Source organism: Geotrypetes seraphini, chromosome 2 (genome assembly GCF_902459505.1).
Source record: "Geotrypetes seraphini chromosome 2, aGeoSer1.1, whole genome shotgun sequence".
Lineage (NCBI taxonomy): Eukaryota > Metazoa > Chordata > Amphibia > Gymnophiona > Dermophiidae > Geotrypetes > Geotrypetes seraphini.
The window spans coordinates 47,355,901-47,379,469 of record NC_047085.1 but is presented as its reverse complement, the minus strand read 5'-3'; the positions used below and the strand labels follow the sequence as shown (position 1 = coordinate 47,379,469).

General features: G+C 42.3%; 2 protein-coding genes across 2 annotated transcripts in view; both read right to left on the bottom strand.

Moving 5' to 3' along the window:
* The window catches only part of TNFRSF11B (TNF receptor superfamily member 11b), an 86,564-nt gene that overhangs the window by 28,489 nt on the left and 34,506 nt on the right, over positions 1-23,569 (bottom strand). The window contains exon 2 of the mRNA XM_033929472.1: positions 20,624-20,993. Coding sequence (XP_033785363.1) covers positions 20,624-20,993 — 370 coding nt within the window. The remainder of the gene's footprint in view (positions 1-20,623; positions 20,994-23,569) is intronic.
* Positions 11,970-12,645, bottom strand: LOC117353499 (40S ribosomal protein S8-like). The gene has a single exon (XM_033929473.1). The coding sequence runs from the start codon at positions 12,623-12,625 to the stop codon at positions 11,999-12,001; it is 627 nt and encodes a 208-aa protein (XP_033785364.1). The 5' UTR covers positions 12,626-12,645; the 3' UTR covers positions 11,970-11,998.

The following is a 23,569-nucleotide window of genomic DNA, read 5'->3' as shown; positions in this document are numbered from 1 at the left end:
GGTTAGCGCATGATGAAATGTCTGACGCACTAACCCCGCTAGCGCAGCTTGATAAAAGGAGCCCTATGTCTGAATTCAAAAGGGCCTGGGACAGGCACGCGGGATCTCCCAGAAAGAGATAATGGCTACTGCGGATGGGCAGACTAGATGGGCCATTTAAGCCTTTATCTGCCATCATGTTTCTATGTTTCTATAATCAATGGCTTTGAGGGACCCCGGGATGGGCTTAAAAAAATTATTTTTTAATCAAGCACAATCAAATTCATGGGAAAAACTTCAATTCGCACAGTTTTTCCAACTTTAGGTTTTTCTGGACAACCCTAATACCTGAAATGGATGCCACCAGTAGTCCATCTGTCCTAATATCCTGTTTCCAACACTGGCCAATCCAGGTCACAAGTACCAAGCAGAATAGTAGCACCACTCTATGCTACCGATCCCAGGGCAAGCAGTGACTTCCCCCATGTCTATGGGCTTTATCTCCAGGAGCTTGTCCAAACCTTTTTTAAACCCCTCTATGTTAACCGCTTTCACCACATCCTCTGGCAACGAGTTCCAGAGCTTAACTATTCTTTAAGTGAAAAAAAATATTTCCTCCTATTGGTTTTAAAAGTATTTCCCTGTGACTTCATTGTGAGTCTCCTACTCTTTGTAAAGTAAATTTCCACTACCCTTGTAAGTTTTGATGGAGTAAATAATCAATTCACTTGTACACGTTCTACATCACTCAGGATTTTATAGAATACTACTAATTATTTCTATGGTGCTACCAGACATACCTTAATCATATTTCCCCTCAGCCATCGCTTTTCTAAGCTGAAGAGTTTCAAGTTTAATTAAAAGTTTGATTAAATCGCAATTTCATATTTCAAAGCGATATACAGTATAAAAATGTGGAAGACGGACTGCATTTATTACAATAAGACGTATACCAAACATACAAGATGAAAAGGGAAAAAGGGTGGAACTTCAAAATTAATTAAAGAAAAGTGAGACAAAAAGGTAAAAACAAGAGGGAAGGGGTAACCTTTGTCCATTAAAAATAAGATTAAGATAGCCTCGTTGAAAATTCAAGCTTCAAATGCATCTTTGTAGAGCCAATCTTTGTAGAGCACTTGAATTTATTAAGGATCCTTTTTTCCCCTAATATAACCTGGTAAAGAGTTCCATACTTGTGGAGCTGTGACCATAAAGATAGTATCTCGTCTTGAATAAATGATTCTCAAAGACGGAATGGAGAAACTTTTTGTCCTCTAATCTTAAAGTTCTTATAGGAGTATATGGTATTAGGTATCTTTCTAGGAATATTGGTGCTGTAGCTGTTAATATTTTGAATGTTAATAAAGCTATCTTGTACGTGATTCTATCCTCTTTAGTCTTTCCTCATATGAGAGGAGTTCCATTAATCAAAGACCTAGACCAACTGCTTTCGCCCACTACATACGGGGAATTCAGGAAACGCCTAAAAACATACCTGTTCCAGAAATACCTAAACAATTGACCCGCTCTCCCTCTCCCTCCCCCCTCCCTATTCCACCTGAACTTACAGCACTGTTATAAATATAATCTGTTATCTTCATCTTATCATAACTTTACGTTGCTATTTATCCCCAACAGGTCCTGTCGGACATTACCTACTAAAATGTACATATTACATTTTCGCTCAGCAAATTGTATTTCTATACTATTGCCTCCTGAGGTCTCTGATCTCTGTATTTCCTCTGAATATCTACTTATTGTATTTCGCTGAATGTCCAGCACTCTTGATTGTAAACCGCCTAGAAGTCGCAAGATTGTGGCGGTATAGAAGAATAAAGTTATTATTATTATTATTATTATTAATCATTAACCATTTTGGTCGCTCTTCTTTGAACCTCTTCTAATTCTGCTATATTGTATATACCTCTTGTTTTTATGCACTATGTATGTTACACGCACCATTAGAGAGTAGCACATAGGCACCTGCTGGCATTTTCATGGGTAATTTTATGCTAATGTACATAAGGGCTAGTATTCTTACATATTTGCACGTGTGTAAATATGGATGACCTAGATTATAGAATAGCTTAAGTCACATGATATTCCATTAATGCCTTCCACTCCACCCATTAGACCTGTCTGTCAATACTCATTCACCCTAAAATATATGCCTTTTATTCACTTATGAAAGTTTCTGAAGTATTGTTCCCTCTAAGCTGAGCAGGTGTCCTCCAACTGCTTTACAACTAGTAGGAGGTGGTACTTCAATATTGTGTTTTTAATCTCTAAGGTTAGGGAGGTTCTCTAGAGTCCTCCAGAACTCGCCTGTCTCTCACTATTGAAAATGTGATAGTGAAACAGTGCCTCCCACTGGCAAGACTATGTAGGATTCCCACTCAGCTTAAAGGGAATAGTGTCCCGAAGGCAAGCATGTTTATTCTTATTTCAGACACAGCAAGGTAAAACTCCTATTAATTGCTAAGGAACAACTTTGATACAGTCAGGGCTCCTTTTACGAAGGTGCGCTAGCGTTTTTAGGGCGCACTACAATGCCGCGCGTGCTGATCCCGCACTACACGGAAAACACTAACGCCAGCTCTATGGAGGCATTAGCGTCTAGCGCGGGGGGCATTGTAGCGCACGCTAAAACCGCTAGCGCTCCTTCGTAAAAAGAGCACTTAGAATGTTTTTTTTATTTTTTCCCATGGGGAAAATTAGAAGACAAGCAGAAGAACAAGTCGTCTTATCCTATTAGATAGCATTACTCATAAAATTTTTAACAGATTTCACCTATTTTTAAACAATAGCCAAAATTCAAAGGTTTGTGGTGGTTTTCCTGTCAAAAATTGCAATGCTTCACTTAAAAAACACTGTGTTCTATCCTAGCACTTATGGGAATTTCTAAGTTTATGTAAGCTAATGATATCTAGTTGTTTCTTCCCTGGAGAAAGAACAAGACAGATTTATTACATTATTCTAACAAGATGGCGGCCTTTTAAGTCATCAATTGCACTGTCTCCCACTCCCTTTTTTACTTTTTTGGTTTTCTCTGTTGCTTTGTTTATTTTTATTTTGTTTATTTCATTTAGTAGCTCACTTTATTTAATTTATCTTTATTAATCTTATTTTGATTTATCATATTGGATTGAAGCCTCTATTCGTGAAAACGGACTGACAGCTACTGATTTGATTGTTAGTTTCTGGTCTAACAGTTGAAAAGCCTCCTTCCTACCTGATATTTCCTTGCACTTCTGGAGGGTGTTGGGCTGTGCCTGACGGTTGAGCCATGGCAAGTGACACTGGTAGTGGAGAGTCGAGAGAGTATCAGCGCTGAAGTCAGTGAAGGGTGGCTGAGACATCGTGAAGCGGTAGCTGTTGGGACCTGGAGGCGCCATGTCTGAAGTGCTCAGCGTAGGCACTGAAACCGATGCAACTCCTTGTATTCTGCTTGCAGGGCGACATCGGCAGGATAGGAGGTCTGCAGAGTTGTTTCATCTTGATGAAATTTCGCCACGCCAGATTCCTCACCAATCATGGGAGTGGTGTGGTGAGAGGCGGTGTCTGCGGGAGCGAGGGCTAGCAGAGTAAGGCGCAGTCCGCACCAGGGAGCAGATGATTGAAATCGGCATGATCTATGTGGAAGCAGAGCTGTTCAGCGCACTGATCGTTGAGGAGACTGAGGGAGGTTTCTTTTGCATCGGAGGAGGTGACCTGTAGTTGTGTGCTGAGGATGATAATGGCGGTTGATTGGATAAAACGGCTGATGGACTAGAGACGCTGAGAATGGTGGTCTGACTGAAGTGAAAATGAGACCCTCCTGACTCTTATAACATCGTGTTTAAAATATCACTTATTATACTGTTTCTTATTTATTTTGTTTTACATCTTTATTTTAAATTTTCATTAGAATTCCATTGTCTAATGTTTTTTTGTTTTTTTTTCCTTCTATTCATTTCTATCATTATTCCTTTCTTACATACTTATAAAGTCCATATATTCTCTTTTAATTAATTAATTTATATATATTTAGTTTTAATTCAAATAATTTTAATTTAATTTACTTTACCCACTTTATTATTGCTGGGATGTACACTTGCTTTAAAAGAATATGGCCGTAATGAGATCAATGTTTTTCTTGTTGGGATGTTTCTTTCCTGTTCTATCTCTGTCTTTATTTTTACATCTTAATATTCATTAACTGGATTTGTTTGGGTTTTTTTTTCATAGGTACTTTAGTTAGATTGTGAGCCTTCGGGACAGTAAGGGAATTTCTAAGTACCTTTTCTTTATTTATCCTATTTTTATTGTTTCCTCAATGTATATTTCTATGTAAACCGCTTCAAACTTAATGGATTTAGCGGTATATAAGAAATAAAATTATTATTATTATTATATTACAAAGCTTTTTATATTCCACCATAGCTCTTATGAGTTCCAGGTGGATTACAATAAAGCAGATGACCGGAAACAAACCCGGTCAAACAGGCAATATTGAAAAAAAAAAAAATTAAAAATAATCAGTTCAAAAATGTATTGAATAAAACTGTTTTTAAAAAACTTTCTAAAAACTAAATAATTAGTTTCTGATCTAACAGTGAGAAGAAGTTTATTCCAAATAGTCAGAGCTTGATAACTAAAAGAAGCGGAATAGCTTAATTGATTTAGGCGATGGAAATTGTAAACAGAATTTATTACAGTAGTAAAGAAAGAAAAACAATGATAAATAAAGACCTACATGGTCCATCTAGTCTACCCATTCTGTATAGGTTATAGTCAGTCATGCTAAAACACTGCTTGGCAATTTGCCATCATGCCAACCGTCTATAGGCATTAAATATGTTGCAGTCTTGGAATATACAGGCAGTCCCTGAGTTACAGACGCCCAACTTAAATGCAACTGGGACTTAAGAACACGGTTGCGGCTTCATTTGATTTCACTGAGCAGAATTTCCAGTGGCATAAACTCCTACACTTCTCCTGTAGCAGATTCAGGAATGACACATGGCCACATTAAGAACAGTGTGTGGTTGTGCATGCTGTACCTTAGAGGGAACACTGGTAGGGACAATTGGCCCTTTTTGTCAGCTGGGAGCAGAGGTGAGCAGCAAGAATCTTAAAATTTAAAGGTTCTGAGTTACATAACAAATCTGACTTAAGAACAGCTTTAAAAGCGTAACTCAGTCTTAACCTGGTGACTGCCTGTATTATAAATAAAGTTAGCAATGCTTGTTTAACCTGCTAATTTTAACATTAAAATATCTTCCTCTCAGAAGGAGGATGAACGCTGAGTACCTGAAGGAAGGAGGCTTTGTGCAGCACCTGGTGCCTTGGAGTTTGTTTCTCAGCTTCAAGCATACCACTTCCTATGGCTTCTCGGCAGAAGAGCTTTGTGTGTCCAGGGAAGGAGGTTTAATATGGCATCCAGTGCCTTGGAGTTTTTTCTCCTGTTTCCAGCTGAACACTGATGTCACTTCTTTTGGGCTGTCACATGAGTTAAAAGCCTTGCACTTCCTATGAGAAAGCCACAAGGTGTGCCAAAGAGTCATGACCTAAGGGGGTCTTGTGACTCCCTTTGGAGTCAAAGTGGAGTCTCAGTGAGTGGAAAATTTGGTTGCGTTACTGTATTTTATTGCAATGAGGAAACGCAAAGCTAAGACTAAGCATGTTCCTGTTAGTACTCCTTTAATATCCGGTCCTATAAAGAAACATTTGGTTTCATTGACTAAGCCCTTTTCCTCCTCCTATTGTGGGAAATGATTCTGGGGCCTCATTATGTTCAGGTTCCACCTACAGCTTCTGATCATCTTTTGAAGAGGGGTTTGTCCTATGTTGGTTTTACCTCAGAAGAAGGAAGTGTGGCTTTGCAACAGCCTCTACCAACTTCACCTCTGACTGTGTTCATAGTTCAACCAGTGGAATTTCCCAAGGAGGTTATCTCTTTGGAAAATGAGCCTACAAAAGTGTCATTGTTAGATGTGTGGAAAGTGGCAAAGAGGGCTGAAGTAATGCTTCAGGGATTTGCACAGCAATTATGTGAATTTTCTAAAGGTATGGTCTCTAAAGTAAATGATATGGAGAAAAAGTTTAGAAGTTTTGATGTTAGATTGAAAAAGATGGATTCTCAGACTTGCAGTCTACAACAGACAGGTGTCTCAGCGATCAAGGATAGTCTTTGCTTGCATAGGCAACTTGAATTAATTTTAAATTTTCCCGTGTGTCCATTATTATCTGCGGAGACTTTGTTAAGGAAATATTTCAAGGAGGTTCTGGCTTTGACTAATGTTGAGAGAATTGTATTGACTAAATGTTATTATCTGTCTAAGAGGAGTGCTAGTGGAAACCTTGGGGAAGTTACGTCTAAAGACTCCTGAGAGTAAGGACGATACTATGGAAAATTTTGACAACCTTTTTTGGAAACCATTCAGGATGAGTTTTCTGAGCCTACTGCTCTTTTGGTTTCCTTCTCTTCTGAAGCAGATAAGATTATGATTTTGAAAAACTATTTTCAGACAAAGATTTCCTATTTTGTGGAGGGAAATTACAAATGTTTCTGGATGTTTCTAGAGCAACTCAAGTTAGACAAAAACAATTTAAGTCTAGAGTTTGGGCTCTTGGAGCCTTCTTTTTTAAAAATTTTCAGCCAAGTGTATCATTTCCCATTTAAATATTCAGTACATTTTTTTTATGAACCTGATCACCTGGAAAGATCCCTGTTAGATATTGAAGCTAGCTATATTGGTTGTGAATAATGAAGATCAGTAGGTGAATATCAACATATTGTAGGTTCAGGTTGATTGCTTCTATTTTGACTTCTTTGTGCTGTGATTTATTCCTCTTTCTCCCTTAATATGGACTTTTTATTTTCCTTTATTGAGCATAAAGCTCATCTTGTAATGCATTTTAAAGAAATTTTAAAAAAGATATCTTTCTCTTCTCCTTGAGAAACTGCAAAGCGTACTACTACAAACCACCAAAACAGCTTCTTTCTAATTGTAGCAAGCAACAAACGTGAAAAAGAGGGGAAAAGGATCTCAGAAACCTGCTCAGTACATAAGGAATTAAAAACGGTCTGAGACTTATCAGGTCCAGATTTCGATCATGGATCCTGAAAAACTCCTCTACTACAGGCTTGGATTGGCTACCGTGAGAACGGGCTACTGAGCATAATGGATCATTGGTCTGACCCAGTAAGGCTATTCTTATGTTCTTATGTGCACATAACTGGGTGAACCCAAACCCCTTATTTAACCCAATATACTCAAAAATAAAGGTGCACTTTGTAAATCCAATTACATTCAATGTGTCGGTTTTTTCTTCAAACAAGAAATTGTTCAAAAACGTAGCTTTAATTTCCCGACAGGAGCCGTTTCGCCTGTATAACCGGCTTTCTCACGGGTCACAATACCAAGACCGTATAAATTGTTCTAAAAACAAACATAAGCGTATAATGATTAGCTTTATTTTACAAAGCCATGGTGAAGCTCTACTGCGGCTTTGTAAAAGACAGTGTTTTTGTTAATTATTCTGAGGTTACACATAGCAAAAAACATTATGTTAAGAAATTGAATGCTACTGATAATAATCCACATCTTCTTTTTCAGATTGTTTCTAGTTTGATCACTACTTATAGACCCACCTTTGGTTAAATATATGAACATCTTTAGGTTTTTCTGAGTTCTTCTACAATAAGAGGGCAAATTTGGTTGCCTCAGACCTTCTTAATGAGGAAGATTTCTTAGAACATAAAAATATGGTTTTTTCCCAAGATGATGACACTGAAATTACTAATGAGTTTTTGTCAAATTTTTATCTGCCAAAGATATTGTAATTGCTAAACATCTTCGTAGTTTGTATTCTGCTGCTGTAGATGAATACAGGATTTTGTCCTACCTCAAATTTGTCTTTGTTAACCAAGATTCTTGAAAAGATTGTATTAGAGCTGCACGAAAATCAGTCAGATTACTGACATCATCATAGCACAGAATGACTCTTATGTTCTGTAGTAGATGATATATTACCCATCGAAGCAAAAATCCAGTTCAAGTTTGCCTGTATCTGTTTCAAATCCATTCATGGTATGGCCCCCTTATACTTGGTTCCCCATTTTTCCTTAAACTGCCCTTCCAGGCCCACCCGCAGAGCCCACCTCTTCAGCCACCCAACTCTAAAGGCCTGCTGATACAAAAGTCACCTAAACAGAACACTTGCCTTCCAAGCAGGTCATCTAAATGACTGGCTGAGCAGAATTATCTCGCACTCCTCATCCTACCTAAACTTCAGGAAATGATTAAAAACTAGCCTATTCGACCGAATTATAACCTAAGCCCTCTCTCCCTACCCCTGCTCCCCAAGTTCTCTTTCCCTTACCTCTTCGCCCTGCCCACCTTACATTGGTTCCCCTCATATTTTACCTGTCCCCCGCACACGCATATTTATTGTATATGTATTCGCTGATTGTAACTATTCGCTGATTGCCCAGCCCTTCTCTGTTGTAAACCGTATCAGCTGATTCTTTGTTGTATCTGTATTCGCTGATTGTAACTATTCGCTGATTGTCCAGCCCTTCTTTGTTGTGAACTGCCTCGAACTACTACGGCTTTGGCGGTATATAAGAAATAAAATAATAATAATAATATTAGTGAAGAAAGATCAAGGCTGTGGTGCGTTGTGGCTTCAACTTGATTTGAGTGCTGCATTCGATACTGTCAGTCAGATTACTAAGCAAATGCATAACGTTGGGATATGCTCCACTGCTTTGAGATGGTTTGAGTCCTATTTTAAAAAATCAAACTCAGGTTGTTTGTTCGAATCAAATGTTATCATCCTCTAAGGAATGGAAGAGGGGTGTTCCACAAGTCTTGCTCTCCCCTGTGCTTTTTAATTTATACCTGTCGCTGTTGGCTGAGCTTCTGGAGAACTGAAATTACATACTCTATGTCTTCGCTGATGAAATTCAGATTTTTGGTCTTTGTACACGAAAATCAGTCTCGAGTTTTGTCAGATTTGAATTGTAAACTGATACTGTTAGAAAATTGATCTCCCTAGCTCTTCAACACCAAGCAACAGGAAAAGTTCTAGGGAGGAGTGTGTGGCGCAGTGGTTGGATCTATAGCTTCAGCACCCTGGGATTATGGGTTCAAACCCCGTGCTGTTCCTTGCGACCTTGGGCAAGTCACTTAATCCTCCATAGCCCCAGGTATGTTAGATAGATTGTGAGCCCACTGGGACAGATAGGGAAAATGCTTGAGTACCTGATTGTAAAACCACTTAGAAAACTTTGATAGGCGGTATATAAAATCCTAATAAACTTAAACTTAAAACAATTATGCTGCATTTTGGTGAAACACAGTACAATTATGTCATCGGTATTAGAGGAGAAATATTGCTCCTAAACAAGCTAAGTACACGTTTTATAAATTGGAATGTGTTTAGTAGTTTTATTAATGAAATGACTAAGGCATGTACAGGATTTATATAAGAAAAAATAAAGCACAAAGAAGAAAGGATAAATGAATTAGTATTTAAACATGAATAAGGACAAATAAGAAAACCAACGGAACCAATGAGGATTCCAGCCAGTTTGAGTCTTATGACCCAGCTGGCCTTCTGAAGACCCTGAGGTTAAATACTGGCAATTTTTCACACTTAAAAAAAAAAAAAAAAAAATTTCTGCACTTTGGTGGATTGTGGATTGAGAATAACAATACCAGTGCAGGGGCATAATAATAATAATAAAAAAAGTCTAAGTCCCCTTTTGGCCTAGGCTTTAAACGCTGAAAGTAGAAGAAGGAAAAATGTCCATTCTCAAAAAAAAAAAAAAAATCCAAAATGAGGTTTTTATTTAGAATGGCCTACCTCCACGTTCAGCTGTTTAAATGCCCAGACCACCACTACATCAACATTTACAACACATTACCAACCAAAAAACAGCTTAAGTCCCAAACGCCCAAAACCAGACCTTTTAGGCGAAGGAGGGGCCAGTCCTTTGACTAAAAGCTAGATTCTGTAACCGGTGTCTGTCAAAAAGAACACCGGTTACAGAATCCATACACCTCCCCCCCACCCTGCAACGATCGCGGCAGGAGAGATGGCTCGTCTCCCCTGCTGCGATGGCAATCTACCCTCCCCCCCGAACTGCAGCACTTCGGGGTGAGGATCGCAGCAGGAGAGATGAGGCATCTTCCCTGCCGCAATCCGGGATCACCATCACTTTAGGAAAGGCTCCTGCTGCGACCCTCTCCCCCCCACTGAACCGATATGGGCAGGAGGGAGCCCAACCCCTCCTGCCCCAATGAAACCCCCCCAACCAATCCGGGCAGGAGAGAGCCCAACCCCTCCTGCCCCGGCGACCCCCCACCCCTGATGTGATCCGGCCAGGATGGAGCCCAATCCCTCCTGCCCAGGTGCCCCCTGAACCCCACAACACCCCCCCACCCGGCGACCCACCGATACCCCACCCCCGACACTCCCTTACCTAAAATCCGTTGACCGGATGGACGGGTCCCAAGCCCATCCACCTGGCAGGCCCGCCATCTGCTGAATGGTGAGCCTTAGTACCTGATTGGGCCAGGCTCCTAAGGCCCCACCCAGAGGAGGGGCCTTAGGTGCCTGAGCCAACTGGAATTGGCCCAGTTTCCTTAGGCCCCTCTTCTGGGCGGGGCCTTAGGCACATGGGGCCAACCCAGCCCATGTGCCTGAGGCCCCACCCACAGGAGGGGCCTATGGCAACTGGGCCAATTCCGGTTGGTCCAGATGCCTAAGGCCCCCTCCTGTGGGCAGGCCCTTAGGTGCCTGGCCCAATCAGACCCTAAGGCCCACTATTCAGCGGATGGTGGGCCTGCCGGGCAGACGGGCTTGGGACACGTCCGTCCAGCCAACAGATCTTAGGTAAAGAAGTGTCGTGAGTGAGGGGGTGGGGTGTCAGCGAGTCATTGGGTGGGGGGTGTCACGGGGTTCGGGGGAGCCGATTGGGGGTTTGGGGGATTGGTTGGGGGTGGGGGTTTGTTGGTGCAGGAGGGGTTGGACTCCCTCCTGCCTATATCAGTTGGGGGGTAGGGGGTCATCGGGGCAGGAGGGGTTGGACTCCCTCCTGCCAGGATCACATCGGGGGGGTTCATCGGGGCTGGAGGGGTTGAGCTCCCTCCTGCCTATATCAGTTCGGTGTGGGGGAGATGGGTCTCAGCTAGAGAGATTAGGAAACCCTCCTGTAGTGATGGCAATCCCCCACCCCCCAAACTGCAGCACTTCCGGGGGAGGATCACGGCAGGGGAGATGCCTCATCTCTCCTGCCGTGATCCTCACTCTGAAGTGCCACAGTTCAGGGGGTGGGGTATCGCCATCGCTGCAGGAGAGATTCCCTATCTCTCCTGCCATGATCGTTGTGGTGGTGGTGGTGGGGTGGACAGGTTGCCCGGGCCGCTGAGCTGATTGCGGCAGCCGCGATCAGCTCAACGGCCTCTTTTCGGCACTTATACCTGTTTTGACTTGGTCTAAGTCAAAAGTATAAGTGCCAACTGTTAAACTTTTTGGTTATACCTGCTGTACGACTAAGTGTAGGTCGGCCCACCTCCTGCCCTTTCCCGTCCTCTAAAAACATCTCTTTTTGCTCTAGGCATTTAGAGGCAGGGGAAAGGCCTAAGCTGGTTTTAGATATGTCTAAAACCAGCTTTGATTATCGGTACTTGGATGATCTGGCTATTTGATCGTCTAAGTACCGATTTAGGCCACTTTTTAGATGTTTGTTTTTTTGTTATGATTATGAGCCCCATAGTATTTATCATTGTTTTACAAAATAGGTATTAGAAAGCAGCAGGAAAGAAAATTTACAAGTTTTTTTTATATTCCACATACTGCATTAGTAGTAACATTTATGCGATTTACATGTTAGAATTGAATACAAATTTTTAAAATAAAATAGAAATGCATTATCTATAATAAAATAGATAAAGATTTTAAAGTTAGAATTGAATTTCCTTTTTTTTATCAGGTATTTAGGCTTTATTTGTTGGAAGAGTGGAGTTTATTTGCCTTTTTTCGCTTTGATCTTCCTCTGGTAGAATTCCAGCTCTTTTCCTTCCAAGACATAGCCGTCTGCACGCCCACACTGCCCAGGTCTGGAGGCCATACAGGCGAGTAGCTTCCCCTGCTGGAGCTGCTCCTCCAGGAGGGTGTTGATTTTGGCTGTCTTTTTCCTCTCGTCATACTTCTTCTGAATCTTCTTGGATCTCTTCTTATTCAGGATTTCTTCTTCTTCAGGAGTCAACTTAGCTCCCTTTTTGCGTCCAAGAGGCAAGGCATAGTGGGCCTCATACCACTGTCTGTAAGGGGTGCTGTCGATCTGAACAATGCAGTTCTTCAGCAATGTCTTGGTTCTCACCAGCTCATTATTGGATGCGTTGTATACCACATCAATAATTCTGGTCTTACGGGTGCAACACTCAGAGCCCCAAGAGAAGTTCCCAGCATCCAATCTTAAAGCTCGATATTTCTTGTTGCCACCTCGGACTCTAACTGTGTGAATCCGACGGGGACCAATCTTGGTGTTGGCGGTGGGCCTCCCCAGCTCATACTTCCTCTTCTTGTGGTAGGGCTTCCTTTTGCCTCCGGTCTTGCGGCGCTTGTGCCAGTTGTCCCGCGAGATACCCATCTTCCGGCGCTCGCTGCAAAGAGAGAATTTCCTAATTCATAATTCACAGGCTTTATAAGGGTGATTTTTGGGTCCGGGTTCACCAACCCTTGTGAATACAGTTTTATGATTATATTTATGAGTTTATATATGCTTATTTATTAAAGACTTGGGGTTCCTTTTACTAAGGTGCACTAGCATTTTTAGCGCGCTTTGCACTGCCGCGTGCGCTAACCCTGCGCTACATTGATTACGTTTCAAGAACAAACGCCAGCTCAATGCTGGCATTAGCGTCTAGCATGCGCGGAAATGCTGTGCACGCTAAAACCGCTAGCGCAGCTTAGTAAAAGGAACCCTTGCCGTCTTGTACACCATTTCTGCAGTTTTTTTCTTTTGTTTCTCGAGTCGACGTATCACTGCAGTTTTATTGGATTTTTTTAGATTGTGTTTGCCTAGGGGAGATTGTTAACAGGTTTGTTTGTTTTTTACTAGAAGTTAGATTGTAATTCAATTTGAACCATCTTATATGAAATTTTCAGCGCCGAAAGCCCACCTCTTTATCCACGCATTCCTGAAGCAGTAGAACTGTGCCAATGGCAGTCTAGTTCTGCCTGCTGGCTCCTTTTTAACCTTAACTTTACCTATTTTTGCTTATGCTATTTCCTACTGTTCTGTTGATTAAAGGCATTCCTTCCCCTTTATGTCTAATGATTTTGAATATTTATAAAACTGCAGAACAGATGTACATGATGCAGGCACTTTATTCAGTCATAAATTTTGCATAATAATCGACTTTTCCTTAGAGAAACGGGGATCCAACAGGGGCCGTGTTTCGATTTAGAAATCTTCCTCAGGGGTCCTATTGATAAACAAAGGAATGCCATGAGAAATACTGTTTGGTGTATCTGATACTGTGTGCGTGACTTTCCAAAATAATCCTAATGAAATGGTGAAAGCAGTGAAAAAGAGGGGTCAACAGACCTGATGGAGATGTGGATAAAGATATGTGACATGTCGATTTCTTAATCGAAACACGTTTCTCTAAGGAAAAGTGGACTATTATGCAAAATTTATGACTGAATAAAGTGCCTGCATTGTGTACATCTGTTCTGCAGTTTTCCTTGTTTTATTCTTGGCTACTTGACATTCATTGCAGACTTCTTGGATTTTGCTTGTCTTTGTTGACCTTTGAATATCTGTAAACCACTTTTCTTTGCTCTGCATGAAATCAAATAAACCAGTGTCTCACATAAGAACATAAGAACATAAGCAGTGCCTCCGCCGGGTCAGACCATAGGTCCATCCTGCCCGGCAGTCCGCTCCTGCGGCGGCCCAAACAAGTCACGACCTGTCTGAATCACCAGAAGGGGCTCCCTTGCCACCTTGGTTTCTCATTGAAGTCCTATCTTCCCATCGAAGTCCTAACCCTCCGGTCTTGCACATGTACGACCTGGTTGGGTTTCTATACTTATTACCTGGTTAGCTTTCTATACTTGTGTTACATCCCAGCTCTTCCCTCAGTATCCCACGATCCCTTTATCCCTCAGGAATCCGTCCAATCCCTGTTTGAATCCCTGTACCGTACTCTGCCTGATCACTTCCTCCGGTAGCGCATTTCAAGTGTCCACGACCCTTTGGGTGAAAAAAAACTTCCTTGCATTTGTTTTGAACCTATCTCCCTTCAGTTTCTCCGAATGCCCCCTCGTACTTGTTGTCCCCTTCAGTCTGAAGAATCTGTCCATATCCACCCTCTCTATGCCCCTCATGATCTTGAAGGTCTCTATCATATCTCCCCTGAGCCTCCTTTTTTCCAGAGAGAAAAGCCCCAGCCTATCCAACCTCTCGGCGTATGGGCAGTGTTCCAGCCCTTTTACCAGTTTCGTTGCTCTCCTTTGGACTCTCTCAAGTACCGCCATGTCCTTCTTGAGGTGCGGCGACCAATACTGAATGCAGTATTCCAGATGTGGACGCACCATCGCTCGATACAATGACATGATGACTTCCTGCGTCCTGGTTGTTATGCCCCTCTTTATGATGCCCAGCATCCTGTTGGCTTTTTTTGAGGCTGCTTCGCACTGTGCAGATGGCTTCAGTGATGCATCCACCAGCACACCCAAGTCTCTCTCAAGTCTGCTGTCTCCCAACAATGCCCCCCCCCAATTTGTAGTTTTTCCCTATATGCATGACCTTGCATTTTTCCACGTTAAAGCGCATTTGCCATTTGTTTGCCCAGTCTTCCAGCTTGTCCAGGTCCCTTTGCAGGTCCTCACACTCCTCCCTGGACCTAACTCCGCCGCACAGTTTGGTATCGTCTGCAAATTTTATAACCTCGCACTTTGCCTCCTTTTCCAGGTCATTGATAAATATGTTGAAGAGTAACGGCCCAAGCACCAATCCCTGTGGCACACTGCTTGTGACTCCCCGCCAGTCAGAATATTGGCCCTTCACTCCGACCCTCTGCAGTCTACCCGACAACCAGTGCTTGATCCATCTGTGCACATCCCCTCCCACCCCGTGGTTCCACAGCTTCCTAAACAGCCTTTCATGTGGCACCTTGTCAAAAGCCTTTTGAAAATCGAGGTAAATGATGTCTATGGGTTCCCCATTGTCCACCCGACTGCTTATTCCCTCAAAGAAGTACAGAAGGTTCGTTAGGCACGACCTTCCCTTGCAGAATCCGTGCTGGCTTGTTCTCAGTATGCCATTCCTCTCGATGTGCTCGCAAATGCCGTCCTTAATCATAGCTTCCACCATCTTCCCTATAATTGAAGTCAGGCTCACCGGCCTGTAGTTCCCGGGGTCACCCCTCGATCCCTTCTTGAAGATAGGTGTGACATTCGCCAATTTCCAGTCCTCTGGTACCTCACCAGTTTTCAAGGATAGGTTGCAAACATGCTGGATTGTGCCCGCTATTTCTTGTCTTAGTTCCTTCAGAACCCTTGGGTGGATCCCGTCCGGGCCCGGTGATTTACTGCATTTTAACCTGTCTATCTGTTTGAGGACATCCTCCTTACTTACCTCTATGTGCTCCAATTTTTCGGCCTGTTCCCCACTCATGAGCTCCTCTGAGTCCGGTATATTAGATGTGTCTTCGCTCGTGAAAACTGACGAGAAGAACGTGTTCAACCTCTCAGCTACCTCTTTATCCTCCTTAATCACTCCCTTCCTATCCCCATCATCCAACGGCCCCACCTCCTCTCTCGCTGGTCGCTTCCCCTTTACGTAACTGAAGAATGCCTTGAAGTTTTTCGCCTCCCTGGCCAGCCCCTCTTCGTATTCCCCTTTCGCTTTTCTAACCTCTCGGTGGCATTCCTTTTGGCATTTCCTGTGCGCCTGGTGATTTTCCTCCGTTGGGTCCTTTTTCCATCTCCGGAAGGATTCTTTTTTGTCATTTATTGCCCTCTTTACTTCAGTTGACATCCAAACTGGGTCCTTTGATCGCTTGTTCTTGCAGCCTTTCCTGAAACTGGGGACGTACATTCTTTGTGCTTCCTGCAGGGTGTCCCTGAATAGGGTCCAGGCGCTTCCCACAGTCTCCATCCTAAAGATGTTTCTGAGCTTCCTCCCCACCATTTCCCTCATAGCAACATAGTTCCCTTTCTTGAAGTTGAGCGCAGTTGTTGCGGTCCTCCTTACTATGGGTGTCCCCCTTTCTAATGTGAATCTGATCGCGTTGTGATCACTGTTGCCTAGTGGTCCTCCCACTTCTACCCCTCTTGCAGGCCCCCCTAATCCGTTTAGGATGAGGTCAAGAGTAGCACCCCCTCGCGTCGGTTCTTTGACTAATTGCTCCATGAAGCAGTCCCTCACAGCTTCTACAAATCCTGTTTCCCTAGTGCAGTTGAAGTGACCCGTACTCCAGTCTATTCCCGGGTAGTTGAAGTCCCCCATCACTGTTACACTCCCAGTCCTGCATTCCTGTCTCAGTTCAGCTTCCAAGTCGTGTCCGACTCCTTCTGGCATACCAGGTGGGCGATAGTACAGTCCTAGTTTTATGCCTGCACCCTTGTTTCCCGGCAATTTGACCCATAGCGATTCCAGCCCCTCTGCCTTCGTTGCCATATTCATCCCGACCGAGTGGATAGAGTCCTTTATATATAGTGCTATGCCTCCCCCCTTCTTGTGGGTCCTGTCCCTCCTGTAGAGCTTGTACCCCGGCAGCGCCACATCCCATTGATTTTCCTCTGTCCACCAGGTTTCTGCAATTCCAATTATATCTAGGTCCTCCCCCTTGGCCACGACTTCTAGTTCACCCATCTTGGCCATGAGGCTTCTTGCATTTGCGTATAAGCACCGCAGGTCCCGTAGGTCCCGTCGTTTTTCCTCCACCTCTGCATTTACAAACGTTTTTTTTTTAGCTCCAGTACACTAATGGGGCACATGTTTTTCGTGGTACACCAAAAAAGAGGGCACGTAGCCCCACCCTGTTCTGCCTACAACCCCTCCCCATTCTACCCCGGCCCGCCCCAATCCACCCTCAGCCACACCCCCTCAAACCTCATCTCATCTTCCCTGAGCCCAGGGCTGTGTCTAGAGAGCAGATGTCAAGGCGATGTCACGCTATGAGGAAATGGCTGCTGTGAGTTCCTGTAGTCTCTCGAGACCACGACGGGAACTCCCTACAGCCATTTCCTCATGGCGATCTGCACGGGGTAGGAGCGTAGAAAGTTTGCTCCTGCCCCGAAAGCCCGATAGACCACCAGGTAAGGCCGGGAAGGCAGCAGGGAGGTTAAAAATATGGTTTGTTTTTTTTATTTTCCCCCTGCCCAGAAAAAAATCATGATTATGTGAAATCGCGAGTGCAGAAACCGCGAATGGGGAGGGGGAAGTGTAACTGTGCTCTTTCGATCAAAACATGACTCCTCCTCTTTATTCACAGAGCCATCAGAAGCGGCACTCTAAATGTAATCGCCGCTATGCTTCCTCAATGGCACTTATTTTCTCTCACAGTGTTAACCGCCGCCGCCATGCATATTTCGTTTACGCCTCACTTCTTCAGGGCGCGGTATTCTTACTTATACGTTTATACATTTAATTTGCATGGTAGGTACGACATACACACCCTTTTGTATATACGTGGCTGACATATGCCCTTTCCACTCCAGCAAGGAAAGGGTTGTAGTGAATAGTGCAACGCCTGGATTCAGGATTATGTCAGGGCTATTATTGGGCAGGGTCATTGTGCACTACTTATCAATTTCATTGTTGTTAAGGATTTTATTTTTATTTCATCCTTTTGTGCGTCGCACTTACCTATACAAGCTCTAGGTGACATTACAGAGGAAGGGGTTAGAAGAGGGTAGGGAGGACTATGGAGGGTAGGAAGGAGAGGAGAGAAGCATGTAATAATAATAACAATAACTTTATTGCCATACACAGAGAGTTCTAGGTGGTTCACAGCAATTAATTAAGATTACAGATAATGAAAAACATTGGAGTTAGCATATTTTGGAGTGTACAGGTCATTGGGGTTGACAGGAATATACAAGAATGTACAATAGGAAGGTAAAAATTTATTTACATGAAAAACCGGTCGTTGAAGTTAAATTGGTTTGGTGGGTACAATAAGAGGGGAAAGTGGAGGTTCGCGTGGAATGAGGGGAGTTGAAGAGGTGAGAGGGTGTGTTAGGGGTTCTGTTCGTGGAATAAGTGAGTTTTGAGTTTTTTTCTGAAGTCAAGGTAGGAGAGAGCGTCGAGTACAATTTGGGCAAGCCATGAGTTTAGTTTGGCTGCCTGGAAGGAGAAGGTTTTGTCGAGGAACCTTTTGAGGTGACATCATTTTAAGGGGGGGGGAAGGCAAACAGATGAATTCTGCGAGAGTTCTTATTGTTGTGATTTAGCTTGAAGTGAGGGTTGAGGTAGCTTGGAGATAGACCAAATACAGTTTTGTAGCAGAGGCATGCGAACTTGAATAGGACTCTGGATTCAAATGGCAGCCAGTGCAGTTTATGGTAGAAAGGGGTGATGTTTTCCCGTTTGTTTAAGCCTAACTTTACAGATAGGAGCATCATCTGTGTAAATGATATCTAAATGAATTAAAGGAATATGTAAAAAGGAATAGAAGGGAGGAACCGTTAAACAATAGAATTCAGTTAATAAAATAAAAAGAATAGGGGTAATAACAATGGAATAAAATTTTAAATAATTCATAAACTGGAAAAAAAAAAAATCAAATAAGTCTGAGAGAAGTCCAGTTTCCTGAAGCAGCTCTGTTGCCTCAGCATATTTTAAATAATCCCAACGGCAAAAGTCCAGACGGGACAGATATCGGATTGTAGTGTGCTTAGTTTAGTTTTTTTATGTTTATTGTCAAAGCTATAAAAAATCATTAGAGATGATGTCTTGTACAATATTGGTATGGAAATGAGAGCAAAAAGTCAGATTTCTGTGAACAACAATAAATTGTTACTTATAATGACTGGGGTTGCCATTCAGCAAATTACATATAATTGGAAGGATTGGAAGAGACTAAATTACAGTTTTTGGTGGAACTCTTTGTGCCATATTTATAAAATGGAATAAAATGGAAAGATTTATTGCAGTACAAAGAGGGTATTTCAAAAATTTCAGGATATTTGGAAACCATTAGCAGAATTTTGTAAGGATTAGTTGAAAATGTTTCCCTTTAATGTATCAATTAATTTGGGTAGGGTGAGGGATATTTTATTAATATGTTTTTTATAAGATTATGGAATATATGGTAGGGAGGGGTAGGAAGGGGGAGGGATAAAAATTTATGTACTGTACAAATGATAGAATGTTAAATGATATATTTATTGTTAATGTGATTGATTGAATATATATATACATTTAATGTAATTTTGAAAATGAATAAAAAATTTATTAAAAAAAAAAATCATTAAAGATAATGAAAAAAAAAAATAAATGATCTGTATGTGATGTTGGATTCAAAGTGCAGCAGAAAGAATGATAATGAGCTATCCAGGTGGACGCCAGCTTCCACTTTGTTGAAGATCTTCTACTGGTTGCTAGTGACATTAAAGATCCATACTATGTTGCTGGCCTTGCCTTTAAGGGTGCTAAAGGTGAAAGGGTCTAGCTACATAAATGTCAGGCTAGAGTGATATATGCTTGGCCAAGCATTAAGGTCAATTTAAATGGCAAGTTTGATGGTCTCTAGAGCTTGGGCTTTTTCAGCAATTTTTTCCGAGTTGTGAAATCAATTTCTGGAGGAGCTAAGGTTTAAAGTAGGATTATAGAATATTCTAGAAGAAATGGAAAAACCTGGCTGTTTCCTAAATAAGTTGTAACTGAGAAAGGATGGAAGAGGGAATCCATCTTTTGCTGGTTTTTTGTTTTTAATTTTATCTCTATTGGAGTTTTCATTGAATTAACCTATACAAATGCGGTCTAAGCAGTTTTATCACCCTGTGTTTAATGGAGGAAGGTGGAAGAAGGAGGGCATGAATATTGTTTTTCTGTTTCAGTTTAAAATACTTTGTTAGATTTTGTTGTTCTTATAGTGCTGTATATTACTTTTTGGAACATGGGAGAGCGGGGGGGGGGGCAGAAGTTTTAAATAAAAACAAAAAAAAGCTCTCTTACCTCAAACTTAAGCCTATAGACCGGTGGTTATCAACCCTATCCTAGGGGACCCCCCAGCCAGTTGGGTTTTCAGGATATCCCTAATGAATATGCATGAGAGAGATTTGCATATAATGGAGGAGATAGGCATGCAAATATGTCTTATGCATATTCATTAAGGATATCTTGAAAACCCAACTGGCTGGGGGGTCCCCCCAGGACAGGGTTGAGAACCACTGCTGTAGAAACAAGGGATTACATAATTCATTTGAGATACGCAGGGCCTCCAAGCTGCATTCTTTTATGCCCAAGTGGATTAAAAATACAAACATTCCTGTCATTATGCATACTTTTATGTGTAGGGGGAGAATAATTTTATAAGATGCATTATACTCGTACATACAAGTACAAAAATATGCACGTGAAAAGATCTTTACAAAATCAGTCATATAATGATGATATCAAATTACATACCTGGCTGCACGACACCAAATCCAGGAGGACATTTTCTATGCCGTAAACAAAATTCAAGTTCCAAATACCACCCGTCAATACATTCACAGACTCTGTTGTGAGTGCTGTTACATTCTTGTTGGACATACTGCATCTCTTTGCATACCACACTGCAGTACTTGCACTCCTGACTATAATGCCAATGCTCTGAGTAGTGGTTACTGGGACAAGGGGAACACTCAGTCTTCCTGGCTGCTGTGCAGTGTTGCCTAACATAGGTTCCTGGAGGGCACTGGTCACAAAGTAACCGCTCGGATGTTTCTGGATCCTTATGATGGTACTTGGGAGGAGATATTTCCTGCACGATTGGTGTGACTGAGATGTTAAATATCTGTAAAGAAAATGGGGGAATAATAAATTGTTAGTCATAATCTTTTGATATTTAATTCCCCCCTCCCCTTTTACAAAACATTAGTGTGGCTTATAGCGCGTCCATAGAGTTGCTTAAGGATACCTACGTCTAAAGTAGGCGAGTTGACGTAGGTGTTCTTTGATGCCTCTATGGACGTGATTCTCATGTAAAGTAAGAACCAGATGTGTAGGCCTGTAAAACCTTGATCTGCGTTTACGGCGCCTACTTTAGACATGGCCATGATTCTGAAAATGTCACTCTTGCATGATGGACATGCGGATGGCACCACTTTCGCAAGTGGCTGCCACTAATGGTGCCATGTGCAGAATCTGGGCCATAACTTCTTAGGGGGACAGCTACAAAATCACTCTAGGTCAGTGGTCTCAATCTCACGGCCCGGGAGGCCACATGCAGCCCACCAGGTACTATTTTGAGGCCCTCGGTATTTTATCATAATCACTAAAGTAAACATAAAACAGTTTCTTGGTCATATGTCTCTTTAGCTATAAATGACAATATTATTATTAAGACTTAGCCAAAAGGAAAGATTTATAGACTATAAAGAGTTTTACCTCATGCAAAATTGTCATTTCTTTAATAAGACATTGACTATTTTTTTCTGAGGCCCTCTAAGTACCTACAAATAAAAAAATGTGGCCCTGCAAAGGGTTTGAGTTTGAGACTAGAGAATGACATGGTGACAAAATTCATCACCATTCCCGTCCCCGCGGATAACCGCGGGAAATAATCCCATGTCATTTTCTAGTGTCTATTTCAACCTCAGTCCTTCTACACCAGCATTCTTCAGAGCAAAGCCTGCGGGTCAGTGGTTGTGGCCATTCATACTCTGATTCTTATGTGAGCCAAGGATAATGAAGCCATTGTGACATCACTGATGTGATTGGTTCTTAGGCACTGGTGGAATGAGGCATTATGACATCACAATATCTGCTCTGGATACCAGAGACTGCCATTCTGTAGTGTCTGTTTCAACCTCGGTCCTTCTACACCAGCATTCTTCAAAGTAAAGCTTGAGGGTCAGTGGTTGTGGCCATTCATACTCTGATTCTTCCCTCTCTCCTTAAAGAATGACATGAAGATGGTTTCCCACGGTTATCCGCGGGGACGGGAACGGTGATGAATTTTGTCACCGTGTCATTCTCTATTTGAGACCACTGCTCTAAGTCCTGCTCAGGGTCAAACCCTGAGGCTGCTGGAGCAGGAGCTCTAACCACTAAGCCACTCCTGTGTTGGAGCTCTGGTATGCAGCAGCAAAGAAACAAACAAAATAAACTTCCAGCCTCGGACGTCTTTCTTTCTTTTCCTTTTTTTGCTGCTACTGCTGCTTATCAGACCTCAGCACGGCTCTGCTACATTTGGCAGTCCTTCCTAGGACCCCCTAGGACATGACCTCCATCAGTACCACTCCTTCCAATCTATGTGAAAGATCAGGGTCATTGGTCTTCTCCACCTCTTTGTAAATCCCTCTTCTTTGTAAAGATCTACTTATCTCCACTTTATAAACTCCTTATTAACTGCCTGCCAAACTTTTGCTGCAGTTCGCTGACTCTGGTCAGCTTTACCTCTTTTGTAAACCATTTAGAACTGAAAGGCTTTTGCGGTATATAAATAAAAATTTATGTTATAGCATGCCATACTATAAATATGAGATAAAAATAGCTAGGTGGAGTTGAGTGTCCCGTTCCCCCCATTGTTTTAACAAGGATCACTATTTCTAAAGCAAGGCTAGTCCTGTCTTGGGTACCTCACAGCCAGTTAGATTTTTATTATATCAACAATGAATATGCATGAGATACATTTCCATATACGGTGGTCTCTGATATATCTCATGCATATTCATTCTGGCTGTCTCAAACACAGCCAATCGTGGGGTGATCAGGACTGATGAGGGAAGCGCTATTTTAAAGTGTGCTGCATAACTCACTGACAGAGCTACTGCCTCTCCAGCTTAGCCCCTAAATATATAACTGACCTTTTCTCTTTCTCAACCAACAGACTTAAGAGAAGCTCACACTTGAATTTTGTTTCTCCACCGGTTAGAGGATGTAAATTTAAAAGACATCATCAACATCTTTTCTCACATCAGGGGTAAAGATCTGGAACAATTGCTTATGCCTACTACTTAGGGGGAATTTAGGAAACACCTAAAAACATATCTGTTCCTGAAGTATCTAGGCAACTGATCTGTACTATCTGATTCCACAATAACTGATCTCTAGAGCTAAGAACATAATAACATAAGAATTGCCGCTGCTGGGTCAGATCAGTGGTCCATCATGCCCAGCAATCCGCTCACGTGGCGGCCCTCTGGTCAAAGACCAGCACCCTAACCGAGACTAGCCCTACCAGCGCACGTTCTTGATCAGCAGGAACTTGTCTAACTTTGTTTTTTATCCCTGGAGGGTGTTTTCCCCTATAACAGCCTCCGGAAGAGCGTTCCAGCTTTCTACCACTCTCTGGGTGAAGAAGAACTTCCTTACGTTTGTACGGAATCTATCCCCTTTTAACTTTAGAGAGTGCCCTCTCGTTCTCTC